Source organism: Coloeus monedula (genome assembly GCF_965178545.1).
Source record: "Coloeus monedula genome assembly, chromosome: 2".
NCBI classification, from domain to species: domain Eukaryota; kingdom Metazoa; phylum Chordata; class Aves; order Passeriformes; family Corvidae; genus Coloeus; species Coloeus monedula.
The window spans coordinates 20,607,980-20,625,266 of NC_138782.1; the positions used below are offsets into that span (position 1 = coordinate 20,607,980).

Below are 17,287 nucleotides of genomic sequence, written 5' to 3' on the forward strand. Positions count from 1 at the left end.
GCCAGCCTCTTCCTCTTCGCTGAAGCGCCCCGAAAGGTGGTAAGAGGAGCGCGCCCGCTCCACCCCTCGCTTCTTGGGTGTTCTTTGAAGGGCTATAAGGAAAAGAACCCAAATCTTTACATGCAAGACAAAAAAAAAATAAAGCGTTGTGGTGCCATCTTGGATGAAGGCAAACAGCGCTCTGCCCTCACCGAAGATGGCGAGTGCCCCTCGGGGGGTGTGGCGGCGGCGGCTCCGCCCGGGTTATATGAGGAGGAGGTGGCGAGGAGGAGGAGAAAGAGAAAGGTGGAGGGTGGTTGCCTCTCCCGGAGATATGGCTCTGCTCCGTGGGGACGCGCAGGACAAGGTGAGGGCGGCGGCCCGGGTCTGGCCGGGGCGGGCGGTGAGGGCGCAGCCGAGCTGCCCCCGCGGCGTGAGAATGAGCTCCCTGCTCCCTTTGCCCCCGGCAGCGCTGGGACAGTGACAGGTTTTTAATTTCTGCTCCGTTTAGGGTTTGTTTTTAAAATAGTAGTCGCCTTAGTCCTCGTGCCTTTGGCGCACCCACGTCTCCTGATGGCGGGGGGTCAGGGTGGCCCGGGGCGAGCGTGGGGAGCAGCGCCTGAAGGGAGAGGTGCCCCGGGAAAGACAGGGGGGTGGGGAGGATTAAAGCCGGAGTGGGAAGGAGGAGGAGGAAGGAGGGAAGGGCTGTGCAGCTGCCGTGACCCAGTGCAGGTTGCACTCCTGTGCCGAGGTAGGAGCAGGGTGATAACCAGGGCCCTGGAGCTGCGGGAACCGGGCCTGGCAGGTGATGCAGGAGCAGGACCTGCTCGCCAGGACCTGTCCCTGGGCACAGCCGGCGAAGTGCTGTAGGCGACTGTGCTGCGGGGGGTTAAACTTGCTCTTCCTCGGTGGGTCAGCTGCCCTGCGTGTCAGTGACCGGCCTTCCTGGCCGTGTGCTCTGGGTTAATTAGGCTGTCAGCTGTCACTTCACCTGCGGTGCCCCTTTCCCTTGGTTGTCACATCAGCAGCTCGCTTGGGTTTCCTTTGTCCGGAGAAGTGTTGAAGCTGTAAGTGCCAAGGAGCTTCATGTCTTCCCTTTCAAGCAGCACAGGGTGTTTCCTAATGTGAAGACTCTCAACTTCTCAGAGGAAATGCAAGTAAAATGCTAAAACAGGAACTTCGTGAATTAATGTTTATGTAGTGTAGACAGTGATTGGAATTATCTCTTCTACTGGACAAGCTGACTGGGTTAACTTTTGCTCTTAATAAGGTTTAATAACTACCCTCAACACACCTTGAAAAGGAGGCAAGGCAGCCCTGGAAGAGTCAGCAAGTTGTCTATTTGCCTTTCATGTTGTCACATCTGCATGTGGTTTTTGCATTGTGGCTAAGCTTCACTGGCAGGAAGGTGACTTTGTTTTAAGCTGTTAGGAGTGCTGAAAGTCTCTTCAGTCTCTGTTTTTGCCAGCTTTTTGGAGCATGCATATTAGCTGAGGCAAGAAATACACCAGCTTTTATTAACGTCTTCTGGATAATTTCATTTTTTCTGCTTCTCTTCCATATGAATCTTGTTTTGAAACAATCCTGAGTCAGTAGGATAGGCAGAAGTTTGTAGAAGAAGCATTTTCTAGTAGGTTGCTTTGAGCTGTGAGCTGGCCAGTGCTTTAAGTCTTTTCTGCTGCATGTGAAACTCTTTGTGTTAAAGTGTCTGCCCTTGGAGAATACTGAGTCTTTACAGGCCTGCAGGATCTGCAGGTGAGGGGTGGAGTGGAAGGTCAAACATCAACTCTCTTGCAGCAATTGGTAACTTTTGAGTGTTTATGTGCCTTTCTAACTCAGACAGGAATATCGGGGGGAGGGGAAAGCATTCTCGTGGTGGGGGCTGGAGTAGCTTTAAACTCTGATGCTCAGTGGACAAAGATTAGCTTGTTTTAGGTTGTAGGGCTGTCTTGGGATTCCAGCAGCACCGGGGAGGATAGAAATGTTCCTATCTTGTCTGTTCCTGTTCAGGCAAAGAAACAACAACATGGGACTGGTGTGTGACCAGTAGATAAAACCCATGCCTGTAAGGGAAACTTAATTAGGCATTAACTTAAATAGGAGTCACTGTTAAGTATAAACTAAAAACTGACCCTGAGGTGGCAAAGCAAGAGAGGATCAGGATATGTAGGAAGAGGAAGGGAGGGTAGGATAAGGGTGATTGGAAGTGCAGTGGAAAATAAGGTTTAATCTGTCATGGGGGAGGAAAAGGCACTTCAGAATTTGAAGTGAGTAGTGGGGCTTCCAAGCTATTTGAGTAAATACCTTGGTATTTCTTAATATCAGTGACTTCATGGTATTTTAAGGCTTCAGTCTGCAGTTAAAGTGTTCTAGATCAAAATCCTGAGAGCATGTATTGTAGCCCCTCTTTCTCAAAGCAATCAGTGGAAGACAAAATGTTGTGTCATGGCCTGGGACTTGCTGTTATCGCTCACAAATGGTGATTCTCTGCTGGACAAATTCTGCTGCATGTTCTGGAAGGAATGAGGCCACACTGGATCTTGCCTGTGCTTAGCAAAAAACCTGCTTCTGCATGCTGCTGGGCCTGAAATCAAGTGGGGAGGTGAGCTGCTAGCAAGGTGACAGCTCCTGGATAGGGATAACACACTCTCAAGGACATGCAGCCTCCACGATGCTGGCCCAGCAGTTTGGGCTAATGGAAGGTGAAGCCAGCATGGTGAGGCTGCTGTATTCCTGAGACTCCCTGCCACCAGCTCTGGCCTCACTGTAGGAGGTCAGGAAAGCATTCTTGGGGATGCTGATTGTGGCCTGGGGGTTTGCTGCTGCTGCACAATTTCCATTGGAGCAGGGCCAGGAGTGCTCAGCCCCAGGCTGTGCTCTGCAGGCACACAGGGGGCTTGCCCTGCATGGCCAAAGCTGCTGCTCGACCCCTCGAACTGAGGAAGAAGCTGTGGCTTGGGTGGAGGTGTCCTGTGTGCTGCTGGTGGTACAGGGTGAGCCAGTGGGGTTTTTGCTTGGAATGTGGCATCCTTGAATGTTTATGGTGTCCTTCCCTCTGTCAGGAGGGGTGTGACCTGCTGGTTTCTGCAGAGAGTGATGCAGAGATCCCTCTGGCAGGAGAGGGCCAGTTTATTGCACAGCCAGAGGCAACAGGTGCCCTGGGCCTTCTGCTTCCTTGGCAAGCACTGCACTTGCTGAGGAATGCCATTTCAGTGTGATTACATTGAGCTGTTATTCCCTCTTTATCTGTGTTTTAAGCAAAATAATTAAACCTTTGCATCACTGGAGCTCTCCAGTCCAAAGCCACAAATTTGGGGAAGCATTTTCTATAGCATAAGTAAGCCCTGGTTCAATTTTCCTGGCTGTGTGTAACCAGACCACTTCAGGACTGTTCAGCTCAGTGTCAGAGTGGTAACAGCAAACCTGCCACAAAGGCTGCAAGATCCAAACTTCACATGTGCTCTGTTGGCTCTGTAGTGCTGCATGCCTGCAGTGCACTTTCAGATGTCCTTTTAGCATCCTGATTAAAAGGAAACTTAAGCTGTTTGTGCTGAATATGACTAAAATGTAGTTCCAGCAGCTTATGCTGCTGCTATCTGCTGGCCAGATTCTCTGCTGGTTAACTCCTGGGTGTTGAAACAAGGCCCTCTGGAATGGAGGGCTCTGTATAAACTGCCAGAAAACATAATGATCTTTTAGTGGTCTCCGGAGGGCACCTAAGCAGCTTTAATTAGAAATCCTGCCCTGTAAAAAGTAATGGATTCTAGGTAGCGGCAGAGGTAATTACTACTGAAGTCTTGTTTGTGGGCTGTTGCTTGAATGACAGCAGGGAGGTGATCAGTAAGGGGAGAAGGTTTTTAAAAGGTAGCTGACAATAAGCAGAAAGCTTTGACATGTGAGCTCTTGTGGAAGGGCTCCTTGCTGCTTCCAAGAGCTTGGCTATGTGGAAAACCCCTGGATTAATCTGTCTTTGAGAACAAATATGTATTTCACTAGCAGTCAGAAGTTGTACACAGTTGCTTGCACTGGCAGATTCTTTTGTTAGAATGCAGAAGTGACACCGAGTCATCCGGAGCTGATGCTAAAACTGCAAAGGGTGGAACTGTAAAAGCAGCAGCTCAGGCCTCTCACCAGAACTAAGAGACTTCAGTGGTTGAGGGCATTTCCTTCCACTGGGTGCCTGCAAGCATCGAGATGTGTTTGTATTTGGGTGAGGCCTGATCAGAAATGTAATGTCTGTCAGGCAGAAGTCTGGGTAGCTGATGGTCATCACCCCATTGTACTTAAGTGATCCAGCTTTTTTTTTTTTTTTTTTTTTTTTTTTTTCCCCTAGCATCTCTAACAAATGGAAAAAAAGCAAAATTCTAAAATTCTACCTGGAATGGGTACAGTAGTAATATCTGGTGTTTCCTGGGCTTCTAGATCAGGTGTTTGTCATGGTGTCCTAATCAGTACCATAATATCTATTTTTAATCTTCTCATCCTGAAACCTAGAAATGTTAACCAATATGATATCTATGTTATTGTGAAGGGCTCTGCTTTGTCTTGTTCTAATTTCCAAGTTGGACAGGTGGACAGTATCTGTGCTGAACAGGGAGTAGTTTTGCTTGAATCCTCAAGAAACCCCAGGAATCCTGAAAGAGTCACTGACGAGTCTTGAGTCTAGAAGTGGGAGGTGTCAGAGAAGCTGCAACAGTTTCTGTAGTCATGGCTAACCAGAAGCTGCTTCTGGGAAAGAGAAATGAGAGTTGAAGGTGAGAGTACTGTGCTGGCTTTGGCTGAGTGTTTCAGTTTGCAGCCCAGCCCAGCTGTTTCCCCTCTGTGTGTCCTCTGTACCTATTTGGATATCTGCTACAAGTAAGCAATAATCCCTTCCCAGCTGCTGAGCTTGGGTTATATCCCTTGAGGGTGTGGAGTGACAGACTGGTTTCTGGTGACTGGATGGGGAAACTTCAGTTCTCTTGCCCTACTTCCTGGAGTCCTGGGAGGAAGCAGTGGCATCCTAGCAGAGAAATGCCTCTGGATGTGAAGGAGCTGCCAGAGAGTTCAGGTGGAGTGGTGACCTGGGAAAGCCTTGGGTTGGTTGCCTGCTGTGGTAAAAGAACAATCCTGGGGTCTGGCGATGGATGTTTAATCCCTTTGCTCTGCACAGCCTTCATGTGACCATAAGCATGTTGGTCCCCATTCCTGCTTGTAGGATGGGTGTTGCAGAGATGGTGGCACGAAAGGTCCTGCGTGCGGAGCCATTGGTGCTGCAGAGCAGGTGCTTGTGTGGGTCAGGGGTTGGTGTGGGACACCTGCTGTGGGTGCTCACTGAGTTAGTGTTTTATAGAGCTCTGCTGACAGGAGTGGAGCTTCCTGCTTCCCATTCAGGGGACAAATGCTGCTCCAGCACTTTTTGTCGGGAAACAAAGCACTCCCTCCTCCTGAAGTCAAACAGCGTGAATATTCCCTTTTTAGTCTGAACCGTGATTGTGTAATCCTAAAGGTCTCTGGCCTGGAGTTAGGAGCCCACAGTGACCTCCACAGACCTACAGCAGACCAGGGGTCTTACAACCCTTGGTTTTATACAGCTCCAGGTCCTACTTGCAGTTGGTGCAGGGTGCCAGGATACACATGCTTGTGACATGTTAACTGCTTTAACCTGACCAAGCAGGACTGCTTTATGTTCATGCTTGTCTGTCTCTTGTAGACAACTACTAGGCATGGAGGGGTGTGCAGACAGCATCTAATCATGGGTTACTTTCTCCAGAAAACTTTGTAAGAAAGCTCCCAAATTCAGGACTGTCTGATTTGTGTAATCCTTTCCTTAGTTTAGCTGAGAGGAAACAGTTTCCTTTGGCTTATCATACTTTCCAGACTCAGCAGTTCATATTGTTAGCACTGCTGATCCTGTTTGGACAGCAAATAGAAGTAAGCAAGATGTAAAACACTGGGGTCTGCATCTTTCTGCTTTGGCTGGTGGTGTTGTCTGGCTGGGAAATGGGAAACACCAAGCAACTTGCCTTTCATTTGGCAACAAACAGCGAGCTGTGCTCTCAGTGAAGCTGATGGCTGACTGGTGGCCTTCTACCTGTCCTTCCTGCAGTGCCTGAGTGGAGCAGCTTCTGCCCAAACCCATGTCAGTGACCTCTGAACCATGCACCTCTGTTTGGCCTGTGCCTTCCTAGCAAGGACCAGAATTGCCTGCCTGTATGGGAACATAACAGTATGTCCTAAGTGGTGACTGGAGGGAAGTGATTACTGTTGGAATCCTTGTAGAGTTTGGAGTCCCACCATGTCCTTTTGGATGCGAACAGTGCCAGGGACTGCTAGGAACTGTGTTCCAGGGCATGCTCTGTAAGTGTGCTTGCTGCCAAGGCAATGCCCAGGATGGGCTAAAAGTCTTCTGTCCTTCCCATCTTCTAGGAAGCTTAACATGTTGCAAGCCATAAGGCTTAAAAAGTTTTATCTGTTACCTATCTCCTTTTAATTCTAGCTAACAGTGAGGACACAGCAGGCAGAAGTGTTTTTATCATGGCTGGAGGGTGCAGTGGTTGGGATATCCCTCACTTGTGCACGGCAGTCTCACCATAGGGGAGAGCAGTGGCAGGGGCGAATGCTCCCAGTCCTGGCAGCTGTGTCCTCTGCAGGCAGCCAGAGAGACTTGTCACATACCAGGTCTGGGCTGCAGATGGCCAGCCTAGGGGGAGGGAGCTTCCAGAGCCTTTTGGAAGCAAAGCTTCACCTTACAACAGGGAGCCCATCAACAGTTCTTAGGCAGCTTTACAGAGGCTTCAGGCAGCATTTAGCCATCTGTGATATGATAGGATTGCTCAGATCCTGGCACCATTTGCTTGTGGGCTTGGATGCTGAAACTTAGTGTACACAGCAGTAGTAGGAGCAGGCTCCTGGCTGGTGTGGTCCGTGCTGCAGAGTGGTGAGATTGCAGTCCTGGTGCAGTTCTCTAGCCTGCTTTTCTGAGGCGGCCTTCAGAATTATCTCCAAAGGATAACCTCAGCATTCCTCCTGGCTCATACAGTCCCTCTTCAGCAAATTCCCTGTGTTGTGACCTTGATCTCTGGTGGTTTCTCCCTTATGCAGAAAAGAGCAATGATTTGCTGGGCTGCAGCACTCAAGGGAGGGCCTCTCAGAAGACACTCTTCATGTGTAAGCTGGAGGATCTTCAACTGAGAAAGCTATTCCGCTGCTCTTTAGAAGTTTAAGTATGCTTGAAATGATGTTCTGGGTCTAGGCTCTTGGAATGAATGAAGAAATAAGCCCCCAAAGGAAGATGCTGGCTCAGTTTAAGGCTCTTTGAAGCACTGGGAAAGCAATTCTGGTCATATGGGATGTACCTGAAGGCAGGGGCATAGTGCAGTGTGGTTCTTGTTCTCTACTGATGATCAATCAGCTTCACTAAACCTACTTGCTGCTTGATCAAGGATTATTCTGTGAATTCTCTTGCAGCTGAGGTCTGTATCTGTAGACCTGAATGTTGATCCTTCTCTCCAAATTGATATCCCCGATGCCCTAAGTGAAAAGGACAGAGTGAAGTTCACTGTGCACACTAAGGTAAGGTCACAGGCAAAAAGAGGCTGTGCAAGTAACAGATGTATTTGCAGTACACATACCTGCAAAGATGGGCTTGGCAATGAAAAAAATCTAATTAGATGGGGATTTTCCACTTAAAGGTGGCCTGAGGATGTGTGTGTACATATATATATATATATATATATATATATATATATATGTATACAGAAACTTCAGATTTCCTAGGATTTGAACACTCGAAACAGAGACAAGTAGCTGATGGTTAGGTTGGCTTTGCTAAGAAATCCTAGCTAGACACCAGAAGGCTGGGGGGGTAGGAAATGAGCTACTGTGAAATGTCACAAAACAAACTGCATTAATGCTGTTCTACAACAGTACTTTCTTTTCCAGCAGTCTCCTTAGTGGTACTGTTGAATAAGTGCCAGCTCAGCTAAAAGGGAGTGGGCAAGGCTCTTACTAAGCAGAATAGCTTCCTTTGGAAATGGACAGAAATGTTTCTAAAAGCACGGATTTACAAAACAGTGGGGCTTCTATATATTCTCTTCCAGACTACACTGCCAGCTTTTCAAAGCCCTGAGTTTTCAGTTACAAGGCAGCACGAAGACTTTGTGTGGTTACATGATACACTCACTGAAACTGAAGAGTATGCAGGACTCATTGTAAGTACTTCCTGAAGACAGTGATTCTAGCTGAAAAACTTTAGCAATCTAAAGTGCCTACTAATAAGGGCATGAAATATGTTTTACCAGTGTTACTGGTGTTTTGTGACTTGGGTGTTCCCTATGCCTCCTGTTGCTTTAATTCCCTAAACATCTTGAGTGGTATGGCATTTATGTCCATGTTCCATATAGCTTAGAGCAGCAAAAGATGCTTTGAGAGTCCTTGACTCTGCGGTGGTATTAATATCTGCCTGAAGATGGCACACTGAAATAATCTATTAAATGTGCTCTTTCCTTCCTATCATGATTCCTTGGGAGGTGGCTGGCTGTGGGGTGGATTACAGAAACTGTTTCTCTGGGTTGGTTTTCCTTGTGGGACAGGGATAACACAAAGCAGGGATAACACAAAAATGTCAATGTGCCTCTAGAATTCCTGGGTCATGCGCTCTTTACCACACTTTCCCATGACCAGGCAAAAGAGCCTTCTTCCAGAGAAGGCTAGAAGTAGTCTTGGAAGACTTTATTTGCTAATATCCATGACTAACCAATTCCTTGCCTAGATACCTCCAGCACCTTCAAAGCCTGACTTTGATGGTCCCAGAGAGAAGATGCAGAAGCTGGGGGAAGGAGAAGTGTCTATGACAAAAGAAGAGTTTGCCAAAATGAAGCAAGAGCTGGAAGCGTAAGTAAAATGGGTCTACTGCCAAAAGCTGCATTTAGAGAAGCCTCCTGGGAGAGCAGCTCATTTGGTGATAAATGATCTTGAGTTCAAAACCCTTGTTTTGAAGGGTGTCTTGAAAATCCTGGAGCTGAGGAGTTGCCCAGCTTTTCCAGCTTTCAAGCTGGAAAACTTCCTAGCTAAAGAGATTGGAAGTAGCTTCACTATCACGAGCTGGCTATTTCAGAAGCCTGCAGTTGAATATTTTCATGGGATAAACTTAAAGCAGTTCTTTGTATATTGAAGAAAGCAGTACAAGGGACGATCTCAGTCTGTTGTTTCCTTGCAGTGAATACCTCGCTGTCTTCAAGAAGACTGTCTCATCACATGAGATCTTCCTGCAGCGGATTGCTTCTCATCCTGTGCTCAGCAAAGATCGCAATTTCCATGTTTTCCTGGAGTATGACCAGGATGTAAGACTTTTTTCCTTGTTTCCTTTTCCAAGTGAGGTAAACTGTTAGGAGTGTTCTTGTTTTTGCTGGGCACAGTCAGAATGTTCTGTGAATCTGCGCAGCATCAGCAAGTAGATTTTGCAAGTATTTCTATGAGATGACTGAAGGATGAAAGCCTGACCTTCAGACTTTTCTGTTATAAATCTCAGTGTTTCTAAGTCTTTGTCAAATTTCTCAGGAAGCCACCTTTGCATGTCTTTATCTTGGGAGCATGTATGACTCAGGTGTACCTGTGCTGTGTTGCATGATCCTAAAATGGAGGAATGGAGGTGTATTAAAGTTAGTCCTGCATGTGTTTTGTCACACCTAATTGAGTGATAGATGCTGATCCAAGATATGCAAGGAGAAATTGAACTGTTTCTGGAAATAAGAAAAATCTATGGCACAGAGTAGTTGAACTACTTGTAGCCAAGCCACTTATTACATGTTACATTTTTATATGGGTGTTATGGTGGGCTTGGAAATGAACCTGCTCTGACACGTGCTAGATATAAAGGATGTTACTACCTTGCAAGTGACAAAACAGTCACTGTTTTTTCCTCTCTGGGTATAACTTAAAATCTGATTTGGCCTCTCTATTACAGCTGAGTGTTCGGAGAAAAAACACTAAAGAGATGTTTGGTGGCTTTTTAAAAAGTGTAGTAAAGAGTGCTGATGAGGTCCTCTTCTCTGGAGTCAAGGTAAGGTTGTTGCTTTGTCTCTTACCCTAATCTTGATTGTTTCTTGCTTCCTGCTCCAGGGACGTTACCCCTGTCTGCTTCAGGCTTGCTGTGCATGCGGCTCAGCTACTGACATTAACCTGCCTTGTAAGTGCTCTCCCAACTTGAGGGGAGGAGCCTATATTAATTTTGACTTCTATAGAAATAAGACACTGGAGCTTTAGACTGTTAAATGTATAATTTAACAAAGTTTCTGGATGCAGAATAGTTGCTTTAATACCTGATACTGGTGAAGAGGAAGAAATTATAGCTTCAGGAAATGGGCGTGTGGATTTTGTCTGCTTTGGAGCTCTGAATAGACATGATTGATGGGTTTCTGCTTATGCTAGACAAGATCAATACTAAAGACTCCTGTAACTGGTCTTGCTCCAGCTTTTGTCATGTTGCCACGGCAACACTTCCCAATAAGCTTGTTGTTCTATCCACAGTGTCATGAAACATTACAATATGTATCAAGTTTGGTGTGGATGAGAAACAACCTTGTAAACTGCTTATCCCTTAGCTAGAGTGTTGCAGCAGGCCTAGGAAATAAATTTCCAGCAGCTGGGAGTCCTGAGGGCTGTCCTATACCAACTTACTGGCTGCTTCAGACAACCTGCATCAGTATTTGAGTGTCAACTTCATCTTCCCTGCATAGTGAGAAAGAAGCTTGGCAGGTGGCTTGGTTTGTCAAACCCTTGCTTCACATCTGGTCTTGAACATTTTTTCAGTGAGGACTGGTGGGCCTCATGCTCAGGCCCAGGTTATGTTTGTTTCTTTGGCCCTTCCCAAAACAGGGAAGAGGTTGTATTCTGCAGTTCCTGACTTAACAGGTCATATTCTTTTTCAGGAAGTAGAAGATTTTTTTGAGCAAGAGAAGACTTTTCTTGTGAACTACTACAACAGAATCAAGGATGCATGTGCAAAAGCAGATAAGATGACAAGATCTCATAAAAGTGAATCTTTTCAAAGCCCTTTCAAAAGATCATGCAGTTTTGCTGATTTCAGCCTGAAAACCTTGTCTTGTTCTTGCAGATGTTGCAGATGACTATATTTATACTTCAGCTTGTTTGAACAGCCTGGCATTAGAAGAGCCTACAATTATCAAAAAGTAAGCAATTCTAACTGCTCATAAACACATCCTGAGTCTGGCAATACCAAGTTTCTTCTGTAAAATCCAGAGGATTGAGTCATAGGTGGTTTGAGTTTCTTGAATTACAAGCAAGTGGCATTAAAACTTCCCTTCCTCTGGTACTCCTGCTGTGGCAGACCTGATGTTATCAATTGCACCTAACTCTGAACTAGTTGATCTCTTGCCTGTTGTGTCCTAGAGGTTACTTGTGCTGGTCATCAACACTTCTAAACAGAAATCTCCTTGCTTCTCTTCAGGTCACAAACTGCTAGAGACTCTTGAAGAAAGGGTTTATGCATGTGTGTTCTACTGTGCTGTTAAATATAACTGCTCTAGGTCAGCTTACGCTAGGTCTGTACCATCTTCTGGACCTTTGCACTTCCAGAATAGTAGGGGATTTTTAAGCTGGGGAAACCCAGTCACCTTTTCTGAGGTGACTTCTTCCACTTTTTGACTTTGCTATCAATTTACCAAGACCTTGTTAAAACAGAGTGTATAGCTGAACAAACAAGTCAGCTTATCCCTCTTGGATAGCAGCAGGAATATTCTCCACAAGACCTTTATGCTCTGGAGATCAGCATTGTTACATTAAATGGTGTTGAGCTGCTAAGCTGTACTTCTCTGGTAGGCTGGAATCCAGCACATTGAACCTTTTTTCCAGGTCTTTGCCTAAATGAATTTATTTTGAGCCCTGGATTTGTAGTTTATTTATTTTGAGTTTGGATCTGTATACAGGAGTAAACTCCAGCCTTCGGCTTTCTGTTTTCCTGCCAGATGATCCTGGCATTTATCAGACTAAGAAGTATCTCAAACTTACTTATGCATTTTTTTTTTCTCTCACTAGGTACTTGTTGAAAGTTGCAGAGCTCTTTGAGAAACTCAGGGTAAGAGAATCTTTGCTGGGGGTGGGTGTGGGGGAGAAGAATCTCTGACTCTGGGTGTTGCTGTTCTCTGTTACACACCAACTATCTGATTTTTTTTTTTTTTCCATTTGCAGAAGGTAGAGAGTAGAGTTTCATCTGATGAAGACTTAAAGCTCTCTGAACTGTTGAGGTACTACATGCTCAATATAGAAGCTGCTAAGGTGAGAACAGTTTTCTTTTTGAAGCTTAGTTTTGTTATGGGCAGCATGACTCACTCATGGTGTTCTTTGTGCTTTAAGAAGACGGGAAAGTGGACCCTTGTTTTGTGTAAGAAACCTGATACTCTTAAACCACAGCAGAATATAGAAGCTATATATTAGCTAGCTGGAGCCCAGCCACTTAGAGAAGCCCTTGGACCAATTTTTCTTTGGCATGTAAAGTGGAAGAACTCTTTAAATTTCTGTAAGTTAGAGCAAACTGAATTTAAGTCTGCAGCAGTTTCTTCCCTGTCCCCTGCCTGAGTACTCATGGACTTGCCAATAAAATCAATGATGACTAATTAGTAGTTGGGATTGACTTCAGGATTTTTAGAGTACCTTAGCACAAATATGTGGTAACTTGTGAGGGTTATTGGAGCCTGGACTTCCAAGAGGGCTTTGGTAGATTGATGTGACTGCAAAAGCCTTGCTGGCAATTCTTCTAATCTCTTGATTTGACAGGGGGGTGACTGTACTGAAAAAAGGTATCTAGGTATAACCTACAGGGCCTCTTCATCTAGAGTCCTACCAGTGATGTCAGGTGCCCTAGAACATCTGCTACAGCCTCCCTCAGTGTGATGTACTGTTATTTAGACACCACAACTATATTCCTGCTAGATTAGAAAGGGATTGGCTCAGAGACTTGTACTACTTCTCCTGTTTAGGTTAGTGCAGTGCTTCAGTCAAACTGTCAGATCTCCAATGAATTAAATGTCTGCTGGAAGTAGACTGAGGGAATTCAGAAAGTGCTTTTCCTCCTTAGTGGAGAGATCCACCTTACAGCAGGATAAACTACTTTAAGGGAAGAAATTATGCCTATAGCAGCTCTTAGACTTCCTTCACTAAGGTGTAAGTGGCTGTCCTGAAAATGCAGTGCTGCACTGTGAAAGGCTCCTATTGCTATGCCAAGAGCAGGCTGTAATAGCTTGTTGGAAAAAGCAGAATCTGGTGCTGAAAGAAGTGAAACCTCCTGCTGCTAAGGTAGTTGTAACCTCAGTTTGAGAAGTAGTCCTGCTAAGGCTCTGCTGTGCTATTTCTGTCTATTCAGGATCTTTTGTACAGACGAACCAGGGCTCTAGTCGACTATGAGAACTCGAACAAAGCTCTAGACAAAGCCAGACTAAAGAGCAAGGACGTCAAGCTGGCTGAGGCACATCAACAGGAGTGCTGTCAGAAGTTTGAAAAGATTTCAGAATCTGCAAAACAAGGTAAAACAGGCTTTGCTGTACTTACGCTTAAAGGAGAGCTTAATGCAGTTGAGGTCTCCATCTGACCTTCAGCTACTGAAGGCTCCTGAACAAATAGCCTGGACATCCCAAGGACAGTATAGGTGCCTGTAAAACTAATGCAGCTAAACATTTTTAAAAACAATTCTCTGTAGAAGAGCAGTGTCAGTACTACACCAACCTTATTCCTAGTATTTGCCTTCTGGACTGAACTCAGCCTCCATGTGAATGTAACTACTTAGGTAGTAGAAGGTAACTAATTATCTCAATCAGAACTGTGCAAACAGGCTTTTGCTCTGTCCCAGTGCAGCTGAGTGCCTTATGCAGAGTTTCAAACACTGGTTCTTAGTAGAAGTGTGTGTGTGTATATATATTTGGACAATATAAAGCAGAGGAAACATGCTTGCACGGTGTACGTGCTGCTCCTTTAGTGTATCTGGCTTTTAAATGTTCTGTGTTCTCAGAGTTTGTGTGGCTTTTTCTGTTTTATTCCAGCTGTCTTCCTACGAAGCTTTTCTGTCTCAGGCTGTCATGTGATGACTGCATCTCTGTCTAAAAACAGCAAGACTAACTCTTGAACCTTTTTTTTTTGATCAAATACTGTAATTTGAGCTGTACTACTCCTGAAACATAAGGACATTACTGAAACTTGTCACACTTTGTATCTCTCTCTTATCTTTGTTTTTTTCCTTCTCTACAGAACTGATGAGCTTCAAACAGAAGAGAATAGCAGCATTCCGCAAAAATTTAATTGAAATGGCAGAACTGGAAATAAAACATGCAAAGGTGTGTTCTCTGGAATTTAACAGGCATGGGTTGAGAGAAGTGAATATTGTGTAACTGGGAGGATTTGCTGGGTCACCTGGCTTCCCATCAGGCAGCCTCATCTGTGGGGTTTGACCCCGACTGTGTCTAGAGGCAGCTGCTGCTTCCAGTGCTCCTGAGTGCTGTGACAAGAGCACATCCTGCAGTTTGTGATCAGGCTGTCAATCCTTGTCGCTTGGCTTGTCAGCAGAGGGGACACTGGCTTTGTAGCAGCCTCTGCCAAGCTTTGCTAGGCAGGCTTGAAGGGTCTGTTAACTTAGTGTAGAGAACAAAGCAGTAACTGTGCATCCTCAGCTCCTTTTGAAGAAGGGAAGTCTAATGTCCCACTCCCTGAGAACACTGGACTTTACCACAGGCAGCTGCTTCAGTGCTGAACTGGAATGTGACACAAAGGTCTTGACAACACTGCTCAGTTTGGCCCTCTTTAAAAGCTTCCTGTTGTCTCCTGCCCTTCTCCTTACCACAAACTGAGTCATGGTTGCAGGCCTGCAGGAAGAGGCAGACTGTATGATCTGGTTTTGGTTCTTTACCAAATGAGTATTTGTCTTTGCAGTAGGAGATCTTTAGCATTGGCATAGGCTACAAAATCCTGTGATGGACCCACTATTTGGGAAGCTGCTTTGTTGTGAAAGGCAGGATTTGAATTATCAGTCATCCTCATCTGAAACTAATTCTCTTCCTTTGCAGAACAATGTGTCTCTCCTGCAGAGCTGTATTGACTTGTTCAAGAACTGAGGAGTCTTACTCTGAAAATGTGACAAAAGCATCAATTGCACTCAATGGCCAGGGGCAACTTACTGGCTTGACTTCATTATCTTAAAATAAATATTGTCACTGAGATTGTTTCACTAATACTTAAAAATGTTGGTAGTGATACATTGACTTTATTGGTATAAATGGGAACTGAATTGTGTATGAATTGTCTGGATGTAGCTAACATCCTGTTGGCTGATAACTCAAAATGAGTCAAATGTAAGAAATTAATTTGCTGTTGACTGACTTCATCTAGCAGAAAAAGTTTACTGAGAACTCCTTTTTTGCAGGATCATAATCTGTCTCTTCATGACCCTGATATATTTAAAACGTGCAAGTGAGAGTGACTTAAGGGTAATAATTTTATAAAGTGAATATCTTAGCATTCCACTTCCCAGACAGATTTATACTACAATATATTTTGAATTTCTATAACTACATTCACTATTTGTACACTTGGGCAACACAGCAAATAAAGATGTCTGACACAATGGGCTGTTGTATGGCAAGAATTTGTGTGGGATGTAAACTGACAAAGAGGCTTCAGACACAGAACTATCATGAATTACTGATTACCTGGAGCTCTTCAGAGCAGTAGAGAGAAATATTTGGCTCAAGAGGATTGTTCTTGGAATGGGTGTTGAAATGAAATGCGTGGACTTCAAGTCATTTTGCTGTTTGCATGGCTGTCTGCAACTTTTTTCTTCCACTATGCTGCACATACAGCATTATAAAGTAATTTTACACCTCCTACTAGCAACAAGAGGCTGTTTAAATCTTCAGGGCTTCTGGAAACATAGGCCTGGACAATCTTCTGTGAGATATAAACCTCCTGAAACTTTGCATGGCTGGCTGGGCTCACACTGCCATAGCTGAGGTGGCTCAGCCCATAAACCCCAGGGTCATCACTGGACAGTTTGCTATCAGTGGGCACATATGGATATAGGTCAGTGAGTCAGATCCTCCTAAAGGCAGCTTTTTGGGTAAGATGAATGTCTCAGCCTTGCTTAATTTCATGTGACTAAACTTCTAATCATGCTCAAAGTAGGCTATGTGGCTGTGCTCTGGGCAGACTGCCTGAAGCAGCTTCAACCAGAGAAGCTCTGAGAATAGGCAGCTCAGTGGCAGTTTCTATGGGTTTACTTTCCTATGACCTACTGCTTTTCCTTCCCCATGAAAACTGAGCAGCTTTTGCCAGCCACACCTGCAGCAGAGTAGCTGAAAAATGTCTGAATTCCTTTTTCCTTTGTTTGACAGGAATAGTTTCAACCTGTGGTTGCTTGTCATAAGCCCATTGTGCATATGTGGCCTCTATGTAGCTGATAGGTGACAGTGATGCTTTCTTGACAGATTTAAGCTCCTTGCCACTTGTCCTGGGGCCAGTAGTAGTCCCAAACTGGACTGGCAAAGCTTTGGCTTTCTCCAGAGAAAGGGTGCAGTTGTTTTTGCCATGGCAAGCAACACTTCATGTCCCAACTCCAGACTACGCTAGGTTGCATGCACTGCCCGTCGCTGTGTGTTCGAAGCTGAGTGAGAGACCCTTTTTCTGTTTCAAATACCCTTTTAGAGCTTTTCCACAAGATGTTTGTTCTTGTGTGGTTGGCACTCTAAAGTCTTGACATACCTTAATCCCAGTCAAGATACTAATGTGAACAGATTGAAAGTATGCAAAACTCTTCGAGTGGCTGTAATTATGGCTTTAGACTGATGTTATTTTAGTTACAGTTAATTTACAATAACTGCAAGAAAGCTGTAAAGCAGTCTCTGCCAATGCCACCGTTGCTCTGGAGGAAGCTGCTGTGTGTCAGCTGCTGCCAGCAGAGTGCATCGCAGTCAGCTTCAACGTGGTGACTTGGAGAATAAGCCAGAGCACAGCTCACGCCTCTGGAGGCCAGTGGGTGGCAGGCTCTAACCTCCTCCCACGTTTCCCCTCAGGCTGAGTTGAGATGAAGTCCTGAAAAGGCTGCTGCATTCCCCAGTTTCTTACTTGGTATCTGGACAGATGTTGATACATGAGAGAAATCAGCTGTGTATGTAGGCACCCTGCTCATAAGGAAGGACAGAAATATTCCTTTAACACGTGCTACATCACTGGACGTGGTTTTTCTTACAGCAGGGCCTTGAATAAAGCCTTAGCAGAATGAAGATCAGCTTGGGCAAATCAGTGTGATAAGGCAGGTTATCATCAATAT

The 17,287-nt window shown here is 45.2% G+C and overlaps 1 protein-coding gene across 1 annotated transcript; it reads left to right on the plus strand.

Annotated features, from left to right (window-relative positions):
* The first annotated feature begins 230 nt into the window (after nucleotides 1–230).
* SNX5 (sorting nexin 5) lies at nucleotides 231–15,529 on the plus strand. The gene is made up of 13 exons (XM_082303063.1): nucleotides 231–346; nucleotides 7,429–7,533; nucleotides 8,061–8,171; nucleotides 8,732–8,853; nucleotides 9,179–9,302; nucleotides 9,926–10,021; nucleotides 10,890–10,995; nucleotides 11,075–11,150; nucleotides 12,016–12,055; nucleotides 12,169–12,255; nucleotides 13,340–13,499; nucleotides 14,218–14,303; nucleotides 15,030–15,529. Exons 1-13 carry the CDS (start codon nucleotides 248–250, stop codon nucleotides 15,075–15,077), a joined length of 1,260 nt encoding a protein of 419 aa, XP_082159189.1. The 5' UTR covers nucleotides 231–247; the 3' UTR covers nucleotides 15,078–15,529.
* The last annotated feature ends 1,758 nt before the right edge of the window (nucleotides 15,530–17,287 follow it).